This window comes from Bombus affinis, chromosome 18, assembly GCF_024516045.1.
Source record: "Bombus affinis isolate iyBomAffi1 chromosome 18, iyBomAffi1.2, whole genome shotgun sequence".
NCBI classification, from domain to species: Eukaryota; Metazoa; Arthropoda; class Insecta; order Hymenoptera; family Apidae; genus Bombus; species Bombus affinis.
This window is the reverse complement of record NC_066361.1, coordinates 5,208,412-5,229,835: the sequence shown is the minus strand read 5'-3', so window position 1 is coordinate 5,229,835 and position 21,424 is coordinate 5,208,412. Positions and strand designations below refer to the sequence as shown.

Sequence of the window (21,424 nt, the reverse complement as noted above, 5' to 3'; positions counted from 1 at the left end):
TGATTTCATTTAATGATTTCACACGTTGTTTATACAAAACATCAAATTAAAAATATACAAAAATATAGGTAAAATTAAAAACATTAAAGATGACTAAAGATAAATAACGCAACTTGAGCGTGAAATTAAAAATTCATAATGAATTTTAATAATTTTTTACAGTGTGGTATCGCTCGATTATAACTTTATTTAGTCATAATTGATAATGTAAATTTTTAATTAATTTTAACACCGCTAAATTGGTGTATTTTATTATATACTGTACTTTATAAAAGCAGAAAAAGTGGTGCAATTAATGGGAACAATTCCGGCTAAAGAATAACTGATAATAACAATAACAACAACAACAAAGAAAACGCATTGCTAAAGTCAAAAAGGGAAATTTCCCTATTCGGTCACGCAGCGATGTTCTTCACAAAGGGAGACCTCCCCCTCGGTTGGTCCCGGTGTCAAACCATTTCAACTAATTCTTCCTTTTTAAAAAAGAAGAAGAAAGAGAGAGGAAGATCTCCCTTTTTTGAGAGAAAAGAGCAGATGTGCGTTAGGGGCGACCAGAGGATTGGACGAGAGAAGACCCTTTCAAACGAGACTCCTCCCTTCGGAGGACGGTACAATAAGAAGAGGCTCAGAGGTTCAGGCGATCCGGGCTCAAATTACTTCATAATTTGCTACTCAGGGCTAACTCAGATAAGAGGAAATGCTTCACTAACTCAATCCTAACCTACCTTTTCCAGTTGCGTATCCCGACCAATTTTCATTACAAACATAGGTATACATTCACTTTTGTGTATAAAATAACTGTATGTGTAAAGTACAAATTAGATAATAAAAAAAGCAGATTATGTCGATCTCTGGCCACTATAGCACTACGTACAGGGTTGGAGATTCCATCTATAAAAGGTTTGTATGCAAGAGGTTTTGGTATACTATAGTACATACGTACTAAGAGGAGCGGTGTGTGAGATATAGAGGAATATGTGTGTATTGACATTGTAGAGTTTGATATTTAAATATTCTGTAGTTAATAAAGTTAGGTACAATATCTAGTACACAATTAAACCTCACATGCCTACGATCCTACACATTTAACTTGGAGTTGAAAATGTAAAAATCTAATAATTTGTGCATTATAATCGTATGAAGGAACAATTGAAAGATTTAAATAAACATTTTTGAATTTGTGACAAATTTATGAATTCTATATTTTTAACATGTACTTGTCAAAGCAAAATGGACTGGAATAAAATTCGAGTATTTTTTTTATAATTTTATAGATTAGATATATTTATACATCTATAATCTAAATCTATCTAATATCTATATAAATATATATATTAATATATAGATAATAAATAATAAATAAATATATATATATTAATATATAGATAATAAACAATAAATAAATATACATATTAATATACTAAAAAATAAGTAGATATTATTACATAGGATAGACATAGATATGTAGCGGCACATGAGTCAGAGGACACTTCAAATCACGTTGTTGTTTTGCCTCGGAGTATCAAGACCGTTAGGTTACGAGTAATGTAAGAACAAATGGACTCCGGTCAAAACAATGTCGCCGCTACAAGCAACCGCCGAATGAAGACGAATTCGAATTTTCCGATTTTCCCCCGACCAGTATAAATACACGGGCACGATCGCGAGCAATAGCACATATCGAGTATCTAACAGTATCTAGAGTATCTCCGAGTATCTTACGAGCGTTTATCGAGTTACGCGACAAGCATTTACAAGTATTTATTCCGCGATTTTATTTTGCGATTTATACTTCGTACTAACGACTCACGTTTACGGCTGTATATTAATTTATTGTTTTAGATATATTCGACGATTACAACAACGAGTAATCTCGTCATTAATCCTCACGTACCAACGTCCTCTTCACGTAAACATTTACAGATATAACAACACTATGGCGGATCTTTCCAACGGCTTCGCGATACAAAGCGCTATACCTTGAAAGCGTAAGGCTGACACGCCCAATGTACAATCGATATCCCTACGGTTCTTTTGCCGAATTTTCGGAAGAACGCATATGCGGCAACCGTAGCGGACATCTAATAAACGCGTACCTAGTGGGGATATCGATGGCAACAAAGAAAGAGTCCGTTTGGTTTCGAACCAAAGATTCATTTTGTCCCGAGCTGCGGAGTGCGAAAGGTTAAGCGTCATAGCAAAACAAATACAATTAGAGATACGTGATTATTGACCTTCATAGTTAATTGTTATTCGTTGTTGATAGTTAATCGTTAATCGTTAATTGTCGGCCGTAAATCGTTGACTGTTGATTGTTGATAGTTTAATAAACTTTATTGTTGAACATCAAGAATATTTCTTGTGTGCACCTTTACCAACATACCACCTCAACACAATAGAACGTTAATATATTAGAATACTAAAAATTGGGATTGTAACATCAGATAATCTGTTGTTTCTGTGAAGAATTTACATTGAAAAATATAAACATAAAAAATAAATTATGCCCGATCTCTGAAAGTTATGAATAGTGCTAAATATTTCAGTCGTATCCGAATCGCGTCATTGTCACTAGGTTTACGGAACCTGTCAATTTGACGGATTTCGAACTTCGAAATGAAATATCTCAAAAACCAATTTTAACCATAGCACCAATTTTAACCATTTTACATCGTAAATTAATCATTTCATCTGAAGAATTTATACACAAAATTATTTTTTCCTAGGCTTTCTAATTTTTGAAATCTGCATGTAGTATACTTATCTCTACGGGACCCGTCAAATTAACGGGTAAACGTAAATGTGCTCGATAAATATGATTACCCTGTGCCGTTAATGTTATTGTTATTTTTTTTAGTGATAATTTCAAAAAAAGACTTTATTTATTAACCCTTTGAGTGCTGTGTGCGCATATATGTGTCTGGCGAAAGCTATCGGTGTGGACTAAGGACACATATATGCGTTTTCTGTAAGTGGCCGGCATGGACTAAGGACGCATGTATGCGTTTTTCAATTTTTCCGAACACCTACGTAGAAGTAATACTATTACGTTTGTGTGAAATAAATATAAATGCATTCCTTACGGCAGTAAACAAATGCCAATAGTGGCTCGTTATCGTTGAAGCGGTCACCACTTGTAAGAAAACTCTACATCTGGTTTTTTTAGTTTCCTCAAGCACTGAATTTTTCACACACAACTAAATTATTAACTTGTGTTATATTTACTAAATTTAGTTTTCTAGTTTATTGTTTTCTAGTTTATTACCCAAATTCTAGTTAACTGTAAATTTCAATGTTTATAATAAATAATTAAAAATAACTAAAAAATAACGCTCTTGAATCGTTTAATCTCGTGCAAAAGAATTACTATAACTTATTACGATTTGCGCTTTGAATAGTCAATCAACAGAGTTCGGTCTAACGAAAAAGTATTCCGTCCACAGCGATCGTCAGCGCTAGACGCGACATAGGCCGCGAGTATTCAGCACTCAAAGGGTTAATAATTTATTTAAACGTGAAGCCTAATATTGTTACTTTCAGACTTAATTTGAAAAATCGATTTTTTAAAGAAAAATGCGTATTTTCGTTTACCCGTCAATTTGACGGATGCTCGTAGAGATAGGTATATACGAAACGCCCGTAAACCTAGTGTTATGTATGAGATGTTGTACAGAAATTAAATATGAATTATGTAATAGTTTCGCGTCATCGACAATCTATAGAAAAATGTTGTATAAATGGCTTCTTCATAATGATGATTAATCCTATAAGACGTTCGTTGAAACTATTAGGAAAAGAATATTATTTGATAATTATTTGTGATTAACATTTATAAAATTATATCAATTATAGCATTTTCCGAAAAGAATTTATATCTATAATGAGAAATTAAATATATAAGATTGAGGAATTTTAAATTGATCCTTAAAAAATATGATTGATATCATATATTTTTCAAAGTGATATTGTGACATAAACCTTGACATATACATTTTCAAAACGTTTGATTTCTGGTAAGTATATTTTTTCAATTATTTCCCCTCTTTTAGGTTAAAGTTAACCTTAACTGAAATCGTGTTGCAGACAAAATGTATGGCAGTCGTACAAATGAAATCCAATACACATAACTAGTTAAGAATGTTGAATTCGTTATTATTAAATTAATTTCGCCCCAAATGTTGAAATTTCGATAAAATGAACAAGAACAGAGAAATGTTTCAACTATATACAAACTAATGAAATATGTAGTTTATCTTATCTTGCAGTAAATGTTTTCTGGCACGCGATTCTTTCACTTTTGTAACAGACAACATTTTATACACAGAAATATGTTCTTTTAAGAATCGCTATGGCTAGCAGGGATAGAGACCGTGGACGGAAATACTTAAGTGGGGCTGAAAAACTGAAGAGGCAGCCAGACGATTATATTAAACGGCCAACAAACAACATTTTGAAGTGTGTAATTGGAACTGCTAGTCATTCAACACAGCTAGACCAAGGCGAAGAACATATGGCAGTGAATCAGATCCCTTTGGAAGAGGAAAACCAAGAGTTGAATACATCTGTGCAGGAACATGAAGATACCAACGAAACTGAATTGGACAAAAATGGAAACAATAAAAAAATTGTGAAACTCATTAAGAAAAAGATATTGAAAATATGGAAATTGAAACACAAAAAGAAAAAAACAGAAATTTCGACACTGAAGATCCTAGCACGTGACCAATTGACAGGACACAACAAACAGTAAACATGGTCCTGTACAAGTTACTCAATTTAACCCGTTGGCCTATATCCACGAGCCAGACTCGTGATAAAGAATTTGTGCCATAAACGAAAGCCACGAATCTGACTCGTGGTAATTTACAAATTGCTAAGTGATTCATTATCCACTTTGAAATAATAAATTGTTTTTGTTAACTGATCAACTCATCATGATTATGCCCTAGACGTCTTAAAAACTCTATTTGTCCTCAAACATTGCTTATTATTTCACAATGCCTTTTATAGCTCCTAAATATACATGTCATAAGAACTATACATTTTGCGCCAATTTGGGCACACGGCTGAACAGTGAATGGCACGGCGCGCGACCTGTCCTGTTTTTACGACCAGGCTTCCAGGACATAAATTAAAATATCGTACATAAGCACAGCGCAACAGCGGCTTAAATTTAAGTTACAATAATAATTTAAAAAAAAAAAAAAAAAAAAAAAAAAAAAAGAGAGAGAGAGGCGCGCGACCGAACTTCTTACTCACTATGGCTCGCGCGATCGACAGCTAGCTTCTTTTTTTTTTTTTAATCTTTGTTCATTAATTCCAGGTTTTTTACATATTTTTTTTTCATGATTTTTTTCCAGAATAAACGTTGAATTCTAATTGTAAGGTGGTACAGGCAAAAGTACCGATACGCGACGGTACGACGTAGCCATGCACTATTACATTTTTTTTTTAAGATTATTATTGTAACTTAAATTTAAGCCGCTGTTGCGCTGTGCTTATGTACGATATTTTAATTTATGTCCTGAAAGCCTGGACGCAAAAACAGGACTGTTCGCTAGCCTATTAGGGAGGGGGTGGGAGAGGATGGACTGGGAGGGGAGGGGAGGGGTGTTATCGGCAGCTAGCGCGTAGGCCAAGTTAGGTTAACTTGCCTAAGAACGAAAATAACAGGAGTTTTTCTGCAACATATTTTACAAGAATACTGACGAATGGACAAAAGACAACACGAAGATGGCTAATTTAATCTAAATCTAGAGATAAGGTTCACTGTTTCGCTTGTAAATTATTCTCCACTACTGATATTTGATTGGACGGATTTTGCGATTGGTCTCATTTATCATCGCGTTTAAAAGATGTTTTACACTATTCCTACAGAAATTCATAAATCCACAGTTTGATTATTGCATTCTTTTCTTCATATTTATCATCGTCCCACCCTCCCCTAATTTTATCATCTTCCTCTTTGTTTTTAAACTTTGCCATTATTTCTCTCCGTCATCCATGTTTATTATCCTTTCCCTCTTCCTCATTGTTATCACCTTTGCCTAGTCTGTACCTTCACCATTCTCTCTATCTACATTTTTTTTTTCATCTCTGAATATCTATTTTGTCATTAGGAGAATAGCCATGATAGGGACAAATAAAATGCAGTATTAATATAAACAGAACAATTTTTGAAAATTATCGATGAGAATCTACAATTTTAATATTTCCATAAGTGTTGAGGTGTAGGTGTTGTTCGTGGTAATTGTAGCTGCTGGATGTAGATGTCGCTGCTGGGATACTTGCTGTATTTTCTTCTCATTTTTAGATGCGTGGAAGAAAAATCGGATTACGGGCGCCGGGATTTGAACTCGTGTGTCCCGAACGTTCGTAACCTAAGGCGCTAACCACTGTGCTTTTTTTTTATAACGTTTATTGACCAGTAGATGAGTATCTGTATGTTGTTCACAATAAACAATGGACTTCGGTTATGGGAGGATTTAGGCAAAAGTACCGATATGTGACGGTACGACATGGCCATACATGGTTTTGTGTGTCGGAATTACATTTTTTAGTGTTATAAATATATAACTTAAATTTAAATCGCTGTAGAGCGGTGCTTATATACGATATTGTTTTTCTCCTCCTATCTCGACCCTGAAAACTTGGTCACAAAAACAGGACAGTGGCTAACCACTGTGCTACCGTTGGCCGGTGTTAGTGTCAAGTGACGGTATTTGTTGTCGAGTGACGCCACAGTGTATTCGGTATAGTAACCGGAAACTAATCGTTTTAATACTTTCAATCTGTAGAACTCAATTGTTCATATTTAACGGATGATTAACTATTTTTCTTTTTATTATTTCATTTGTACTTTACAATTTGTTCAGCTGGACATTCGGTAAATTTTTCTAGCTTAATTGCTAAATAACATTTGGATGGTTACCCCCAGCGGAATACCATCTTCGAGTTTGACTATTTTATTTCTTTAGTGAGGTCAGTACGGGGGTGTTTTCTTTTTAGTCTTCTTTCTATGAGAGTTTTGCTTGCTTCAGCAGCAAAGTATACGAGATTTGTGAAGATTAGTATTGTAGTATCGCGGAAATATTAGGTATACAATTTCTTTGATACTAATTATTATTTGTAATTTATTTTACAATAAACTAGTTATACAGATATTAATGAGACAGAAAACGATGGTTGTTTAATATGGAACTAATAGTAACAATCTTACTCTAACTTGGCTACTCACGCAACTCCGCAACGCTAACAACTCTACTCTCAACAACGTAACTCGACAACGTTAACTCTAACAACTCTACTCTTCGACTCCTCGATTAATTCTGACCTCTCGACGCACTCTCACTTCTCGATTAACCGCTCCTTGGATTCAAATCGTTCCCCTCCATTAGCGCTATTTTTCCCTTTCTCTAATCCCATCCTGTTAACGCTTCGCAAGAACTAGGTGACTTTGGTCACATAGGCTTTTTCTATGTAAACTAATAACCGAAGGACAGGCGACCTTGTTTTGCTTAGTTTCTAACCAGGTATTTTCCTCACGATACTATATTATATATATAGTTAATTATAATTATAAAATATAATGTATAATAATGTATAATAATCAATAATGTATAATAATCAAGAGGCTAATTAGAATACTTCCTATGATAGACATTGCCACATTAAGAGTTAAATACATTCCAATCAGCTGTAACCCCGGCGGGACGGCCAGCTACGCGCGTTAAAGCCCAGAACTCATGGCGACGCCTGGCGTGGCGAGTTCGTATCCTCGGTATAGGAGTTTCAGATTTCACAAAACATGTGAATTAGCCGTATTGTTTAGAGATAAGTATGCAACAGGCAACTGGTGGGCCCCGCCGTTGCCGTATGTTGTAGGTGTATCTTCTGGGAGTGCACCTTAGTAGTTTCATGGGTGCTTGATATTGTTAAGCACTCAGGGGCCCGAGGAAACTCGCTCACTGGTTACCTGTCCCGCCCGTGGAGGTTTTAGCCGGTAAGAATCCGGCACTACCTTCTGCCGCCCACACAAGGTGATAAGGTGTCTATGAAGATTTCCTCCACGCTAAAAAAAAAAAAAAAATTTTTTTGTAGCATGAAAGGAGAGACGTTTAACGCTTCCCTAGACAAGGATGGAACACATATATAAATGGATTCTACCAAATGTGCAAATTGGACAAATTGAGAATGAAAAGATTTAAATAAAAAAAGAAAAACAGTTATAAATGGTAAGGCACTGTCGCCTTTCGCCGGCACTTACCAGATTTTTTTTGGAGGGACCGCGGAGAGCTTCCGCTATCCTTCCGAATGACGGAGGTGCTAATAACTTTTTCTTACTGGCGTATAATCTTTATCAATCTTTGCTTGTGGCAAATGATCTTTACTGCTACATCATTTTCAGCATTGGATTTCGAACAATATATTAGGTGCGAATCTAGATGTTTGATGCATTGACATCATGTAAACAAAAACGAAATAGATCAAGAAATTTGATATACAACACAGAATTACTGAGTAAATTTACGCTGTTAATTATCATATTGCAGACTTGAACAATATAATCATAGGCAAAATTAAGATACATACTGGTGGTTAGAAAGTGGTGCCACTACTGACATTCTGAACTTGATAACCTTTTCCACATTTTCAATGTTATGAATGCCGTATTCAGTCATTTTTATTCTGTATTACGCAGTGAGACATTTGTTTCGTATAAGCTATTTAGGATTGTATCTGATTGCTGTAAGTAAAGCATATCCAAATTGTTTTATTGGAAATAAATGTGACATCAAAAAAATATGTGTGGAGGATTAGTCGAGGATAGATAGTACGAAATAACGAGAGCGACTAATTGCTGTCGTAGTCTGTCAAATATATTTCGAATAAATAAGTAATTAAATAGGTTATATTTCGCTGTGGCGCTTTTGATGCTTCAAATACCTACGAAATATTAACTTTTACCAAGGGATATGTAAGCAATAACGCGATATATAACGAAGCATTATTAGTATAATAATTATCTTATTGATATTAACTCTGTAGCGGCACATGAGTCATTGAAAGGTCGGCAGGGACTCGTGTGTTGTGCCTTGGAGTGCCAACGTTGTTTTGCTTTGCTAGGTCTGTATCATCGGTCGATACAAATAGACCAACGTCCTCTCTAGGACGATCATTATAGCAAATCATTATAACGAGTCATACAGTGGAATAGATTTTTCACGGTAAAATATTTTGGAGATGCTACTAACTTTTTTAATTACATATATTTTTTCTCTTTATATTTCTCTATTATTATTATCTATATTTATTTTACTATAATTTTAGTTGGTAATTGAATTGAAAACAATTTCATATTCGATATCATGACAATAATTTAAGAAGTATTGCTATTTGGTCTTAAGTATCGTATGAAATAAATTTCTTAATTATCACTTCCACATAATTAACGATTACTACTGCAGAACATTTTAACTGTGCACTATGTTCGTAATTTTAAACTTTTTGTATTTTGCCTTTAGCATTTCTATAATATTTATAAATCAAACATCCCATTACTGTAATAAAATTATTGACATAATAATAAATAAACATACTAACAACGACAGTACCTTTAGTTATGCCGTAGTTAGTTCAATCTGACCCGATCAACGAGATATCCATAACAAATTTCAATGTTACTCACCTGAAACAACAAATACAATAATTATATTATTAATGTGACATATTGGAATGGGGGGACTTACGAATTTTTACATATGAATTAAAATGAATTAAATTTATTATAAAAAGAAGAAAGTGGAAAATGTATAAGTCCCTTTACTACAGTGATTAAAAGAATGTTCACAAGAAACCAAGAAACGATTTGAAAAGAAAAGATATAGCAAATTTTTCAAAGACTATATCTAATCCTTTTTCCAAGCACAAGGGAAAAATCAATAAAGATAAACATATTAATTTATACTATAAAAACAGTGCACACATAGACACAGTAAATAGAATACAATAAAACTTTAAATAAATAGAATTAACAACTTTTCTATTTTGTTTATCGCATTTTGTATATTAGCGATTAATTATTGTAGTATCGCGGAAATATTAGGTATACAATTTCTTTGATACTATTTATTTTATTTTAAATTAGTTATACAAATATTAATGAGACAGAAAACGATGGTTGTTTAATATGGAACAAATATGGAATATGGAAACAATCTTATTCTAACTTGGCTACTCACGCAACTCCGCAACGCTAACAACTCTACTCTCAACAACGCAACTCGACAACGTTAACTCTAACAACTCTACTCTTCGATTCCTCGATTAATTCTGACCTCCCGACCCACTCTCACTTCTCGATTAACCGCTCCTTGGATTCGAGTCGTTCCCCTCCATTAGCGCTATTTTTCCTTTTCTCTAATTCCATCCTGTTAACGCTTCGCAAGAACTAGGTGATTTTGGTCACACACGCTTTTTCTATGTAAGCTAATAACCGAAGGACAGGCGACCTTATTTTGCTTAGTTTCTAACCAGGTTTTTTCCTCGCGATACTGCAGTACATTATCAGGTTAAGCTCAAAACTCAAATAACACACGATGGCAATAATTGTGTTAAAATGTTCATATCCATGTATTTCGTTAAATAACTAGAGCATTATATCGCAAATTTCGTAAAAGCACAAAGCACATAGTATAAGTGTACATAGTATAGGTGTACATAGTATAAGAGTTCAAGTATAATTCTGTTTACAGTATTCTCTCTTTCTCCCTCTCATTTCATGGTCTATATAATACATGTATTTTTTTATCCAGAGAAAGTACCTATATTCAATTTGTACTGAAATTGCAGCAATTATATTTTCTTAATTATATTATAAAATAATTCTTTAAATTGAGGGAATACATTTTTTATATTTTCTATCAATATCATCTAACCATAATATTAGTAGATTAAAAATCATGTAGTATTGGAATTCATATTAACAACTTGTTTTCTAGCTATAAAGGTAAATATCCAATACATTAACATGCTTAAAACATTGGATAGTAAAATTTTAAGTAATAAATTAAAAAACAAATCAATAAAGAAAGTGAAAAAAGTAATGCTACCACTGCATATATTTTCAAAGCTAGACAACAAGGATTGGCACGCTTCATTTGAAGCTGACAGTTGAAACAGCGATCATCTTGTAAGCTTAAAATCGTGTCTCCCATATTTTCAACTTTAATGGTCTGCAGATAGCTAAGTAACATTCCAAGGAGATAGCAACTAGTGTCTAAACATTGATGATAGATAATGACACAACTGGAATGAAAAATAAATAGCTTTTATGAATTGGTGGTACAGATTCTAAGTGAAATTCTAAGTGGTAAATAGAAATCAATTTTATTTATAACATTAAAGATATAATGTCACAAAGGAGGATTACATAAATCTTCAAATAATTACATCTATTATTCATATTAATAGATTGTAAATATTTATGCCAATTTATATTTTTGCAAACATGATTGAAGATTACAGTGGAAAATTATTATAAATTACATTTCCACTTTTTATGGAAAAATAATTTTGTAATTCTATTACGCTTCTGACCACTCACAAAGTTCCTTCCTTATCTGGTTTTAGATTTAAATACAAGTTTTTCTCAGCCCTTTGAATATTTCAGAGATACTAAATGTTAGTATTAGGTTTAGAATATTATACAATATCACACTGTTTATATAATAATATATATAGACTGGTTTCTCCAAAATTATAGATTTGGACCTAATTATTTCCCTTTTGACTATTTCATATTAAAATACATATATCCTTTTAATCACTAAGTAACATTAAAATCATAAAAGCAGTAGAAATGGATTCATCATTTTTTCCCTATGGTCTTCAACTGAAAGAGAAGAACCTAGGCAGAAATTTATTTTGGAAATTTATTTCAAAAGGATAATATAGAGACAAAGGATAATAGATAGCAGAATATTAAGAATCTCATTTTATAATGCTATATAATTAACAAACTATAGATATTTATACAATTTTATATTCTTATATACAAAACTGAAGAAACGAGTTTCAAATGAGGATTTATTTCATCTATTATATATCGTAACAATTATAAAACTGAACTTGTGCTTCCAATTGAGTTATGTATAACCTATTGATACGGCTGTAAGTTACGACTGTAAATCATCAATTAAAAAAACATCTTACGTTGTATATTTTATATATTTTTGCATATATTACATATATGCATCCAATGTTTTTTGTATATAGCCAAATAAACATGATAAAATTGAATACCGTACATAGTATTCGATAGGTTCCTCAAAGAAACTCCTTTCTTCTGTAACGTAGTATTCCTTTGTTACTAAACACAGTTACAGGATTAAGCGCAATTTACAATTTGTGCTTTATGTTGAGAATTATGAATCTTAATCCCCGAAATAAATGTATAGGAACACTCACATTACACGTACAAATGATATTAAAATAGTTTTATATTTTTTTAATATGTGATTTACAAGATATTCGCAGATACATATTGCACGCGTCTCAGCATTCTTTTTGTCTCGCCATCTTTTTCACCACCATGCGTACAGAACAGTTGCATCCTTCTGCTTTACGAGACGCTACACATGCACAACTGCCACACGCACTCATGCTACGCGGCTAATCCGGCGTAGCATACAGAATTACATATATCTCAACACTTCATTTCTTTTATTCTGTTTAATGAAAAATTATAAAATAAATAAAGGATATCCTATTCAACGATGTACATTGTCCTACATGTCTGTCAATCTCCTCAGAAATTTTAGCATTTTTCTTTTATAGATATATATAAATACCTGAACATTCGCGATCTATGTACAAAATAAAATTTCGTTCAAAATTATGTAGGGCTGTAATAGTTCCGACTATTCACTTAAAGATTACCTAAGGCAGTCATATCATTTATACTATATGTACGTATAGCAGTATACATGTGCGTACAACCTTTAAATTCCTATGGGCTGCGCAATCCTATTTCTTTACTAAATCCTCGATACCACAAATTGTTCATCGTTAATACTGAATAGAAATTGTACGAAATGTTGTTCCAGGAAAAAGATTCTTCGTTCTATGATAATACAAAATTTTAACTTTGGTAATGTTCATTTGTGGGAACAATAAGAGATCAATTCATTGAAACTTGGATATTGGGACTGTTACAATACTTTATATGCCATAATTTCCATAAGTAACATACAGACAACAAGAAATTATTTAGAGAATTTAAAAGCTTTTTTCCTAAAAGCTTTTTGTGTTTCTTTCTTTATAAAATACAATTTTATACGAATTATAATTGTGGCGAAGCAGAGGTAGTGTACGTGCGACTTTTACCTACAAATACTTACACGCGAACCTCCAATATATGAAAATTGTAATGTGTCAATTACCGTCAAATAAGCACGCGAAAATTATTATGCTGCGAGAAGAATAATTAATTTATCAAACACGAACGAAAATGTAACAAGTCTCATTCAATTTCTAGTAATAAGCACGTGAAAATTATTATGCTGCGAGAAGAATAATTAATTTATCAAACACGAACGAAAATGTAACATGTCTCATTCAATTTCTAGTAAAATTAAATATTTTTAAAAATTTAGCAAATCCTGTTAAACATTTTATTGCGCGTAATTACGTATATATCAAAATGTGAAACTTAAACACTTTCGAAGGTTCAGCACCTAATTAATCCTTTTAAACGTTTTATTACGGGTAATTATACATTACCAAAATTTTCGGTTAGTCGGTAACTAGATATGTCAAGATACCCATCACTGTTTTCTATAACGACCGCGGTAGCGCTATTTCGGTAATTGAAGACACAAAGCCGAATCCTCTCTCTATGACCATCAGTAGGTATTCCCTCCCTCTATCACAATCGCCCAAGTAGCCAAAACCAATCAGAATTATATATACACCTGCATTACATTGCATTTTCTATCAATTAGAAATAGTTTACTTTTTCCTCCAATGCACATCCACTTCGTAAAAGAAATTCTCGCCAATACAGTTAACATCTCTAAACTCTAATATTATTTTATAGACGTAGTATTCTGTTACATTGCTATCATTTGTTACAATTTCATTAACGCGTAATCTTTTCGTACTGTAAGGTATGAGAACACACGACACTTCATAAACATTATTCAGCTGAAATTATGCGTACATAACAAAAGCTGTACGAAAGATATAATTTTAGACATTGATAATGTCCTTCGATGTTGAAGCATCATTAAATTCGGCACTCCATAAAAAGGGAAACGAGGAAAAGCTCGGGATGGTAGTCGATGGTAGTTGATGGCCGTCGTTGATAGCCACGGTTAGTTCGTATCGAGTCTATATCGATTATGTATCGACTGTGTATCGAGTTTGTATCGAGGCTGTATCGAAACAGTAGCAGTTTAGTTCAGTAAGCATTAGATCTGTATTGTGATCCCTTGAGTTCGACGTGCGTCACGTTACGACTTAAAACGATGCGTATTCGATATCGAAATAAACACTTTTGAAGTTAAACACCGGAGTACTAACACCCAACACGTCCTCCACCTCGATGCTATTCTTTACGCAAGCACATTGGAATGAAGTTTTTGATAATTAAATTATAATTTTTCTTAAAGATATGATGCGTATACTTTAACTTTAACAATTTACTTCAATAATTAATAATATAATTTAAGGTGATATATTTTAAATCACGGTACGACACATACATCCACGTCACAATTTTCACACTCGTAGCACGATAGTGTTTTTCAAATTGCTCTTCGTTTTCCATTTTGTAGCGACATTTTGAGGTTAAAGATTCTAAAAAATTATAGAGAAACGGATCGGCACGTTAAAAAGAGCATCTAGTAATGGTATGTTTATATTAACGAAGACACTGGCGCATCAAAAACGAAGACAAGAACGTTGTGAGGGCAAAAGAAGTGTGAAACGAGACAAACGAAAAAGATCATTTACTTCAGCGAATCAGTCAGTGGAGTGTCACTGCAGTGGCAGGTCGTGATACAAGATGGTATCCGCGAAAGCCACTATAGTGGCGCACTGTACCTAAGAGGTTAATTTTCAATATTTCGAGATCACTGATCCTTATGTCCGCTTCTATCGACAGGCTTACCAAATTACAACAGTTATATTAAAACTTATTCAAATGCTATTGTTGGCAATAAAATCTATACATAATAGACAAATATTATTCATAGTATATTTCGAAATATTAACAAATATCTTGTAATCTTGTACTTGTACTTTCTACCATAAATTGCCTAATATAATCATTTCGCTTTTGTTAACTGCTTTGTAACACGCGGTACCACTACAGCGAAGCCAGTGACGTCAGGAGCGTCACCTTTGAAGGAGCATAACCCACTGGTCGAGGAACGCAACCACGCAGCCTTCACTCATCAATTAAACGCAGTCCAACAATTTCAATCGCACAACCAAACGAGTGTCCGTGGGGGAGGAACGCCTTCTTTGCTTAGCATCCACGCAACCTTACGTCAATAATTACAGGGTTAACTTCCGCGAGGACACATCTTACACGTCAAACGAGACATACACGGCGATGAACAACATTTTCAATCAACTATCAAACGATTAACAATTAAGATGAAAAGATAACAATCAAGTTTTGTGAGCTAGTATGCTTATTACGAGACCTTTCGTACTTCGCAGCTTCAGATAGACTGACTGATTCTTTTGTTCGAAACCACGGATTCTTTCCTTTGTTGCCCTTCGATATCCCCACTACACACGCGTTTATTGGATGTACCGCGGCGGTCGCTGCGTATGCGTTCTTCCGAGAATTCGGCGAAAGAAACGTAGGGATATCGATGGTACATTGGGCATGTCGGTATTGCGCTTTGACGGCATAGCTCTTTGTACCGCGAAGCCGTCGGAAAGTTCCGTGGTCGATGCCGCTGCAAATTAAAGTTTCTTGGAACAACTTGACTAGAGAAATGATTGGTAAAACGTAACGCATCTTACGATACAGATTATTGGAAGTTGGTCGATAAACTAAATTTGGTCAGACGTAGCAGCAACTCGAGGTGATTTTGCGCGTATGTGACGAGTGTCTTGTAGATAAGATAAAATGATGTATAAAATCATTTATCTTATCTACGTACTCGTACTATCTTATCTACAAGACACACACTTTATACAAGATTTTAATAATCCATACATATGTTTACATGTTTGAATACATTTTTAAATATTTTTTCTGTATTTTTTTTAATGATAATTTATAAAACATTGCCAAGCTGTATCCTTAACTTATCGGAACAAGTATCGCAATAATAAATTGTTTCATGTCTTTCTCCTGATTTGGTTTTTTTTTTTTTTTTTTTTTTTTTACGTGGGGAAATCCTCTCGGACACCCTGCCCCCTTCTGGGTGGCGACAGGGTAGTGTCGGACTCGAACCGACTAAAACCCCACGGTGGTCTTCCTGACGTTTCGCAGAAGTGGCCCGGGTTCTCTTGCGAAATCCTGCCGGAGCACTTCTTCGTCTTCTCCCTATTTATTGTTAAGGGAGGCGTCCTTGTCTTGACTTGGGCCGCTAGGGGGGAAAACCACACACCCCCTAACGCCGTACCGTCGTGCAAGTCCGGGGAGGACCCAGACCCTCCTCGGCGTGACGGCTCCTTGAACGCACCTAGGGCGGCAGTGGTGGTGGTTTCCTTGGGTACGGCAGCCTGACAGCATCCTGTCTCTTCTCTCCATCCCGCTCCGCTCGCTCCTTCACGCGCATAGCTTGCTCGCAGTAGGAGCGAACGGCGATGAACTCCTGGTGCCAATCTCTCTTACAATACCTTCTTGTTGCTGTTACAATTACATGCAGCTTTGCATTTAACCGAATTTCGAAGCTCGATCTTGCGATCAACTGGAATCAGGAGAGACTCCTATCGCTGTTCCTTGGAGCGTCAACCTTGTTTAGATTTGTTAAGCTTAAAGATAAACAAACTTTCTGTTTTAGGAGAAGAGGCCGCTATATAGTGACACTCACGGTTGGATCCAGTTGATTAAAATTTGCAGCTGCTGGCGTTTGTAGTCATCATGGTTCCCTGTGTAGATGTTTATTTGGTGCTGGGTTCTTCTGAAATTATTTTCTTAATATTATTGCTGAGCTATGTGTACCGGTATCAAATGAATTGTTCTGCTTGGACTCTGGTTTCAAGAGAGCAGTTGCGCTCTGAATTGGCCTTAGGCTTAGTTTGTTCCTGGGAGGAGTCACCATGCTGGCACTGTGCAAGGAATGCGCTGCTTCTGTTATTTTATATAGGTTGGGGTTGATGTTCAAATTAATTCACATTGATTGATTATCACAGCTTTTATTCTGTTCCTTATACAAAACGCCTAATCATACAGGATGCGTCTTAGCAATTAACGCGTGGTCGACTCCTAAGGCAAAGGAGCGTCGTTGGGAGCTGTACTAACCTAGCTTTTAGTAACTAGTGGTCATATCAACTTAACATTTCTTCACAGCTTCGTTCTTCCTGGCGTGTTTGTTGTTGAGAGGGTCAGGTGGAATGGTTCGACTGCTCGGTAGTGTACCAAATATCTCCGTAGTCCTATAGCTTGTTCATAATCCTTCAGCAGGCCTTCGATAACTAAATATCACAACCTTGATAGTGTTGCGAGTTCGTTATCAGCGTCATCTTCGTTTTGGCTTGAGATTCTAATTCGGACCAATCGCAGATGTCGATTCCGCAAACGGCAGAGATGGTGTCTTCACATTCTGTCCCGGACAATGATTCTCCGATACGGCATTCTTGACTGTGAAGTCCGTGCAACAATTTTTAACGCTTTGTAATATCATTGTCTCTAAAGAGGGCGCGGAGGAGATCGTCGAAGAGGACATCGACGAACCTATGGAAAAGGGTCTCGAAGGACGTGTAGTAGGTATGCAAGGACGTGTCGTAGGTATGCAAGGACGTGTCGTAGGTATGCAAGGACGTGTTGGAGGTATGCAAGGACGTGTTGGAGGTATGCAAGGACGTGTTGGAGGTATGCAAGGACGTGTTGGATGTATGCAAGGACGTGTTGGAGGTATGCAAGGACGTGTTGGAGGTATGCAAGGACGTGTTGGAGGTATGCAAGGACGTGTTGGAGGTATGCAAGGACGTATTGGAGGTATGCAAGGATGTGTGCAAGGATGTGTGCAAGGATGTGTGCAAGGAGGTGTGCAAGGAGGTGTGTTAGAAATTATCCAATGAAGTCCGCAAGGTCGCAAAGGAGGCGTCGGACGAGGTGGCGAACGAGGTGGCGGACGAGGTGTCAGACGAGGTGGCGAACGAGGTGGCGAGCGATATGGCGAACGAGGTAGGGAAGAATGTTTCGAAAACTGTGGACAAGTATATATCGAAGGGATTGTCGAAAAATGTTTTGGAGAAGTGGGCAAGGTGGATAATGAAGAGGATGACGGACAGGGTGACGGACAGGGTGACGGACAGGGTGACGGACAGGGTGACGGACAGGGTGACGGACAGGGTGACGAAGAGGCTGACGATGAGAATGACGAAGGAGGTCTGCGAGGAATTATCCAAGAAGTTGTCCAAGGTGACAAAGGAATTGTCGGTCGAAGTGGCGTACGAGGTGGCCAAGGATTTCTCGGAAAGGGTGGACAAGGAATTTCCGAAAGTGGTGGCTGAGAATATATCAAAGAGGGTTTTGAAGGACACGTCGAAGTGGTTGTTAAATGGCGAGCTAAAGAAGGCGAAGATGATGACAAAGGAGGTGCCGAAGGAGGTGTCGAAGGAGGTGTCGAAGGAGGTGTGCAAGGAAGTATCCAAGACGACAAAGGAGGCATCGGACGAGGTGGCGAAAGAAGCGTCAAAGGATCCGTCGGAAAGGATGTTAAAAGATCTTTCGGAGAGGATGTCGGAAGATCCGTCGGAAGATCCGTCGGAGGATCCGTCGGAGAAAATGTTAAAAGATCCGTCGGACAGGGTTCCGGAGGTAGCGTCGGCGCCTGACTAGGTGTTTGGCCGGTTGTGCTCGGCTGATTGTTCGCTTCAGGTGCGTCCCGATGCAGAAGCGTGTGGTGACGAAGTCCACACACGCGACACGATCCGGCGGTACAAAGGTAAATCGAGTGTCCCTCTCTCAGGCAATTGATGCACACGGATATTTCTTTGACGACTGTGAAACGTTCATTTACCGATTTCGCCTTGAAGATGTCGCAAGTCCAAATTCGGTGCGAGCCTTGGCAGATTGGGCACGGAAAGTGCGTAGCGGTGAATGCGTTCCTTCGTGGACAGCCTATTCGGAAAGGCTTGCGTCGTTTTGGTGATCGTTTTGCCGGAGTAGCGACGGATGTCGTTATGGCACAATTTACCTTTTGTTCGAGGAAATCTAATAAGTGAGTATACGGAGGCATTTTCTTGTTGGCTATAGTGAGCTGCCATTCTTGTATGGTATCCGCGTTTAATTTGGACAATAACAGGCCGACGATAATTGTGTTGGACGTGGCTTGGTCACCTAAGTTCTTGAATACCCGAAGATGTTGTTTCATAGCGCCGATTAAATTCGTTAACGTTTCCGGTGTTTCTTTGGTCAGTTTAGGATAGTTTTGAATCGCGGAGAAGTGATATAAACAAATTTGTTGTGGACAGTCGGCTGATCCGACGCTTACAGACGTTGCAGTTGGTGATGATTGTGCGCTATCAATGAGTTCCATTAATTCTGTGTCCAGGGTGTGATAAAAGCTTAAGATGGTTTCCAGGTGTAAGTTTTCTGTCTCGTCAAGTAACTCTAATTCTTCTTGGACGACGTTGAACCTGTCCCACACTTGGTCGACAGTTTTGCGGTATGACATCAAGAGTGCTCTGTTCTTCTGACGGGACTTTAGATATTTGTACATTTGTTTCGATGTTAACACGAGTCGATTAAGTAGGATACTTCGTTTCCGACTCAACAATTTGATCTGTTCCGCCTTAGACACGTTCATGGTGGTAGCAGAGGTTGCTCGTCACTGTACCGCTGACTGCTGTGTGGGTGTGCTTCGCGATGAAGGTGTTTTCTCCCCGAAGTTGATCCTCTAGTTGTTGCGAGATTAAACTGGAATTGTTGGAACTCGCTGTTGGAACCGACAGTGATGCGATGTATGGTTATAGGTGTACACTGTTTCACTGGATAGTAGCGCACGTGATTCGGCTCGAAGGATCAAAATGTTCGACTGTTCGCGGAGAGCACTGAATTAACAATACACCTTTTACCCCAACCACTTCACGTAGAAGTTTTAGAGGTAATAGTTAAGATGTCAACTGAAGCACGACAGGTTAAGATGTTAGATGCTTCGAAAGCCTGAAGCAACTAAATTTCTGTGACGATGTTCCCGCAGAGGAAAACTAGTGATGGGTGTGTCTAAGGGCACAGGATAAGCTGATTCGTTAATCAAAATTTTCATTAGGAAAGTGAGAACAACGGTCATCGCTGCCAATTGGCTAAGAAAAAAGGTTTGCAGATAGGGAAGGGCGCTACCTGTCCCCTACCTGAAAGTCGTTAATGAAAGGCATCATAAAGGAGAGAAACCAAATTACCCGTACTTACCCAGAGTGGATAATCTAAGGAAAATATTTTCAATCAAAAAGATACTGGTTTGCTGCGAAGGACCTCAATTACAAGAGTATTAAGGTTTATGGTGAGTTCCTAACGAGGGTGTGCATTGAAGACTTCTAAACTATTGGCCGAGGGATAGTCCGTTTTGTGTGGAAGGTCATGGGACGTAACACCTATAAAATTGGAGAAAATCAATAATTTATGATGTCGAGGTAAGTGCCTGGACGAGATTGTCCTTGATGTTTAATTTTTTTCTTATTCAGTTATATTTTTTATATTTGAGATAATAATATGCTTGAAAGTTGTAGGTATTTACGTGTTCCACATATCCTGGAAGAGGAGAGGGTATTATAAAGAAGATGCGAATGTGATAGTTTGGTGTGTCCAGATTTAATTCAAGCTATTGCCAGTTGTTATTTCCTATTACATTTAGAATTTGTTATAAGATCATAAATGTTACCAACTGATTCACGAAGCAGGCTGCTTTATAATTTTTTCATGTTTGATTCCAAGAATGTTTTCACAAATATTCGATGTATTTATTAGCGTCCTGATTTAGTGCAACGATTTACTAATCGTCCATACGAAGCATGGATGTAATTTTCGCTTGAAAATCGACGTGAAGAAAGCCACGCTATTGTTACTATCTTCCCACGTTTGACTAATTTGTCATATAATTCGTGAATTGCTATGTACATTGCCATGCTTCGCATCTTGGATTTTAAAAATAGTGGAAAGAGAATCTGAAAGAATGATCAATACAGAGTGAAGAAAACGACCAATAAAGTTGAGAGCTGAGAGAAGTGTACG

General features: G+C 36.4%; 1 protein-coding gene, 3 long non-coding RNA genes and 1 pseudogene across 4 annotated transcripts; 4 read left to right on the top strand and 1 right to left on the bottom strand.

The window, feature by feature from the left end:
* Window positions 1–1,494: 1,494 nt before the first annotated feature.
* Window positions 1,495–5,121, top strand: LOC126926463 (uncharacterized). The gene is made up of 3 exons (XR_007714625.1): window positions 1,495–1,757; window positions 1,843–4,013; window positions 4,084–5,121. It is a non-coding gene; the product is annotated as an uncharacterized LOC126926463 (long non-coding RNA).
* Window positions 5,122–8,094: 2,973 nt separating this feature from the next.
* LOC126926749 (U6atac minor spliceosomal RNA) lies at window positions 8,095–8,278 on the top strand (annotated as a pseudogene).
* Window positions 8,279–14,396: 6,118 nt separating this feature from the next.
* LOC126926458 (uncharacterized) lies at window positions 14,397–15,806 on the top strand. Its single transcript, XR_007714618.1, has 2 exons — window positions 14,397–14,752; window positions 14,838–15,806. It is a non-coding gene; the product is annotated as an uncharacterized LOC126926458 (long non-coding RNA).
* A 1,563-nt stretch (window positions 15,807–17,369) lies between these two features.
* Window positions 17,370–20,004, bottom strand: LOC126926417 (mucin-2-like). Its single transcript, XM_050742715.1, has 2 exons — window positions 18,104–20,004; window positions 17,370–18,061 (listed from the first exon to the last, which is right to left on the bottom strand). Exons 1-2 carry the CDS (start codon window positions 20,001–20,003, stop codon window positions 17,733–17,735), a joined length of 2,229 nt encoding a protein of 742 aa, XP_050598672.1. The 5' UTR covers window position 20,004; the 3' UTR covers window positions 17,370–17,732.
* An 18-nt stretch (window positions 20,005–20,022) lies between these two features.
* LOC126926449 (uncharacterized) lies at window positions 20,023–21,417 on the top strand. Its single transcript, XR_007714591.1, has 2 exons — window positions 20,023–20,826; window positions 20,923–21,417. It is a non-coding gene; the product is annotated as an uncharacterized LOC126926449 (long non-coding RNA).
* Window positions 21,418–21,424: the final 7 nt, after the last annotated feature.